Source organism: Sinocyclocheilus anshuiensis, unplaced genomic scaffold (genome assembly GCF_001515605.1).
Source record: "Sinocyclocheilus anshuiensis isolate Anshui unplaced genomic scaffold, SAMN03320099.WGS_v1.1 scaffold985, whole genome shotgun sequence".
In the NCBI taxonomy this organism is placed as follows: domain Eukaryota; kingdom Metazoa; phylum Chordata; class Actinopteri; order Cypriniformes; family Cyprinidae; genus Sinocyclocheilus; species Sinocyclocheilus anshuiensis.
In genome coordinates, this window is record NW_015557117.1 from 694,218 (window position 1) to 698,948 (window position 4,731).

The 4,731-nt window shown below is 37.0% G+C and overlaps 1 protein-coding gene across 1 annotated transcript in view; it reads left to right on the plus strand.

The window, feature by feature from the left end:
- Positions 1 to 293: 293 nt before the first annotated feature.
- The window catches only part of LOC107677773 (protein Niban-like), a 27,773-nt gene continuing 23,335 nt past the window's right edge, over positions 294 to 4,731 (plus strand). Inside the window, exon 1 of the mRNA XM_016472794.1 lies at positions 294 to 412. Coding sequence (XP_016328280.1) covers positions 358 to 412 — 55 coding nt within the window. The 5' untranslated portion in view covers positions 294 to 357. The remainder of the gene's footprint in view (positions 413 to 4,731) is intronic.

Here is a 4,731-nt window from a genome sequence, read left to right on the forward strand (position 1 = left end):
ATATCTTGGCAAACGGTTAATAGGCCTACTGTCTTTTTATATAAAGTTTTTCAAAATAACTTTTTTTCGCGGTAATATACAAAGAGGTGTAGGCTATATTGCAAATATCCGTAAATACATTAATAAAGTAACAAGGCAGTCTAACGTCAAAACATTGCTCTATAAAAATGGCCAAAGCTGCCTGTTGACAGATGTTGACAGAGCTGAGAGGGTACGCGGGCGGCGCTGTAGTTTGAGGAAGTGTGAGATGCTTGAGTCACAGTTTATTTGCGCTCGTCATTATCCGACGCTTCAAAACCGAATCGGACAAACGGGAAAAAGCCTCCGCTCGGGACCGCTGACAAACCACGCTGAACAATGGGAGCATCCTCATCCAGTCTGTTGGACGAGAGTAAAATAAGCTACATACGAGGTAAACGGGCTTCCATCTAATACTATAAAGTCTGTGGAACTAACGATTGCATCTTATGTCTAGTGCTGAGACTAATAAGTTGAGTATAGCCTAATTAAATGGGACTTTCTCTCTCTTCTTTTTTCCTTTTCCCCAAATTTCTTGCATTATTTTTTGAAGTCAAATTCAGCGTCTAACCACTAAATTATTATGTCAATATATGTTATTGCAGGCAATTGAATTCCAAGAATAACCTTAACTAATAATAACTTTAATAAACACATCAAACATGCGTTTGAGAACTACTGCAGTGCAGGAAATGTCATCAGTTTATGTTATACAGTTTGATGCAGAGTGCACACCCACCCAAACCTACCACATGCCCACCACACCTTTAACCCCACTTATGATCAGTCAACCCGCAGCTGATCGTCATGCAATAGCTGTTTAATATTTCCATGTTGTTTACGTAGTCACTCTGCTGTGCATTTACATAAATAAATGGGGCAGTTGTGGCCTAATGGTTAGAGAGTCAGACTTGTAACTCAAAGGCTGGGGGTTCGAGTCGCTGTACTGGCAGGGATTGTAGGTGGGAGGAGTGAATGTACAGTGCTGTCTTCAACCTTCAATACTATGACTGAGGTGAGACCCTTGAGCAAGGCACTGAACCCCCAACTGCTCCCCAGGCGTCCCAACAAAAAAATGGATGCCCACTGCTCCTGGGGGTGTGTGTGTATGGTTGCTACTCACTGCTATATGTGTGCACTTGGATGGGTTAAATGCAGAGCACATATTCTGAGCATGGGGCACCATACTTGGCTACACATCATGTCAAATACTGAATAATGAACCATGTACTTTATTATCATTTTGTCAACCTTGTTGTAATGATACAGGTTAAATAAAACAATAGTTTCCAAAAATGGAAATTTCCTGAAAGTTAATGTAGGCCATCCAAGATGTAGAGCGGAAAGCGGAAAGAATTGAGAAATTTAGCATTTCATCACTTGTTTACCAGTAGGTCCTCTGCAGTGAATGGGTGCCGTCAGAATGAGAGTACAAACAGCTGATAAAACCATGTCTACAAATGTTCAACGTCTTGTGAGGAGAAAAGCTGTAATACACAAATCCATCATTAACATCATTAATGTTTTTAACATCAAAATGTTGCATCTGGCTAAAATACGAGTCCTCTAAGCATAATATTGCATTCTCAAGTGAAAAAGTTGCCTTGTCTGAAAAAAAGTTGTCTTGGATCAGGAAAGAAATATACACAGATCAAGCACTATATACAAGCGAAAACAGTCCAAAACAGTACTAAACATATATGTTGGTGGATGGACTCATATTATGGACTCGTATTTTGGCCAGAAGCAATGGTTTCCAGTTAAAACGCCTTAATGATAGATTTATTTCTTATAAAAAAAGAAAAGATTTTCACTTTACAAAACGTTATTTGATGGACTGGGGTTGTGTGCATTACTTGTGGATAATTGTGATGTTTTTATCAGCTGTTTGAACTCTCATTCTGACGGCACCCATTCACTGCAGAAGATCCATTGGTGAGCAAGTGATGTAATGCAAAATATCTTCATATCTTTTCCGATGAAGAAAATAAATTAATCCACATCTTGGTTAGCCTGAAGGTGAGTAAATTTGAGCAAATTTTCATTTTTGGCTGAACTGTTCCTTTAATATTTAAGAAATATCACATAAGCAACAGTTGTATTAAATATCAGCACATTTTTTTATTTAGCCCTAAGTGCAAATTTAATAACTTAGGGCCCCCTTTATATATAAGTGTCAGGAACTACTATGGCATGACATACAATGCATTTATTGTGTACATACCTATACATGTTTTTACATTGTACTTACATTTAAAAATACCTGCATGTTATTACATCTCTGTAATCACATCTACACTCTAAAAAATGCTGGGTTAAATATAACCCAGCGCTGGGTTAAAAAGGGACAAACCCAGCTATTGGGTTGTTTTGACCCAGCGGTTGGGATGTTTTGAACCCAGTATTTTTTAGAGTGTATAATTACACTGTTGACCCTACCTTAACTCACTATTAAACCTAACCATACCATGAATCCTCTCCCTAATCTTACCTGTATCCCACCTGAAAAGCAATATACTGTAGCATAAACACAATAAACACATTGTACCTATAACACTTATTTAAGTATGGTAGTTAAAGAAAGTTAATATAAAGTGGGACCTTCTAATGTGTATGACATGGAGACTGTAATGTAAGTATTACCACAATTTCCATTTTTTTTCATATTCATATTCAGGTATGCATTCCACTGCTCCTTTGCAGCACTCTCAGAATCACTGATATACTTACTACCTTTGTGAATGCACTGAAGTGTGTATGTGATTTCACTGGAATGTCACACATTCTGAGCGCATATACTGTAGAGAATGGGTTTCCTTCCCCTGATGGGGAGCACAGCTGTTCCTGCATAATGGGGATTGTTTTGCTCTTATTTCATCTGGCCAGCAGTGAACAGGAAGTATTGGACCAGAGTGGAAACTCATTCCAACATTCACTTCTCTTTATTGTTCAGTCTTTTCAGCTGAATATTTACCCCCATTTTTTTGCTGACTTAAAGTAATATGAATGCTGGATAAAAAGGTTGCATTGCCTAAATTCTGCACAAGTTAAAGTACTTTGCATGGGAGCTTTGGTTTATAAGTTTAAAAGTGCATTTCATGGGAGTGTAATTTAATAAATTGCACATAGTAGTTATAGAAATTATAATGTCCCCAGTTGCAGTGATACTAAGGGCGCCTAATACAAGTGGACAGATAAAATGTATTATATTATGATCAAAGGAGAATGACACACTAATTATAATACTTGACATTGTGACATCACATTCGTGTGGTTCAGCTAGTAAACTATTAGCAGAATAAGAGTCTGGGTTATAAACTGAAACAGAAAGGGCTTCAGTCTTGGAGTGAATACCGCCCTTGTGCTCCAAAAACTCAAGTTATTTGCCACGTCCTCTTGGCCTTTTTTTTTTGGGGCCCTGGCATGTATTTGCCTAGTGCTGTCCAATGTATACACACTCAGTTTAAATGAGGACTCCAGGATCACTCCAGGGTTTGTGCTGTCGTTAGAATGCTGTCTATGGGTTGATTACATTTGTTTTTTGTCTCATAACAGTTAATTGCATGCCATTAAACAGTTGTCATGTAGACGAAAACATAAAGAATAGACATAAAGCAGTACAGGGGTGTGGGCTGACGTAAAAGATGGTAAAAATTTAAACAGCTCCAGCATATAAAAGCTGCACAGAATGTGTCATTAATTATGATGCGCTATTCACCACTCCCTCCTCCACTAAACTCCTAAATGATGTCATGGGTTTTTGGAACTAACTAGGATTTATTTAGCTGAGAGGGGCCTGATGTGCTCTGGTCTCTCTTTCATATGCTATAAAGTGACCCATATGCTGCTTAGCACAACTGTGAAAGGCAAAAGTTTATATATATATATATATATATATATATATATATATAGAGAAGTTTATTTTCGCCCTCACATAAAAAAAGTTAATTCATAGTTTATAAATTTAGAATAATTTTTATAATTTTGAGAAAAAAGTCAGAATTGAGAGGTGTAAACTCAAGAGTTACAAGAAAAAAGTCAAAATTGTGAGATGTAAACTTGCAATTCTGAGAAAAAAATTCAATTGTAAGATATAAGCTTATAAGATGTAAAAAAAACAGTTAAATCAGTGCATCATTTTATTTGACCAGATAATTTTACATTTAGAATGGCATCCTAATAACCTAGAATTACATCCTATAATAAAGTTAATTTATTAGTCACATACTAAAGAGATTTAGCATAATACCACTGTTAAAACTTGAGTGTGACTTGTGTTAACCAGATTAATAGGTGAAGTAATGCTGATGAAATGCAGTTGGAATCCAGTTTGTGTTGCTGTTTAGTCATCACATGAACTGAAAAAGCTTCTTTTTTTTTTAAGCTGACTAGGCCATAAGAAGATTATCAGTCCACATTCAGTGACGGCACTACTTCAAGCATATCTTGTATTCTGGTGGTCTCAGCACAGTTTTAAGCCGCCGTCTGTGCCCACTGAGGTATATGGCACCTTGCTGAGGTGTCTTATTCAACTTGGGCAAATTCTTCTAAAAGTAATCAGATGACACAATCATTCTCTGTTCCTTGTCCTCTTGCCTTTTTAAAGGGGTCATATGATGCGATTTCAAGTTTTCCTTTCTATTTGGAGTGTTACAAGCTGTTCGTGAATAGATAAGATCCCTAAAGTTGCAAAGACTAAAGTCTCAAACCCAA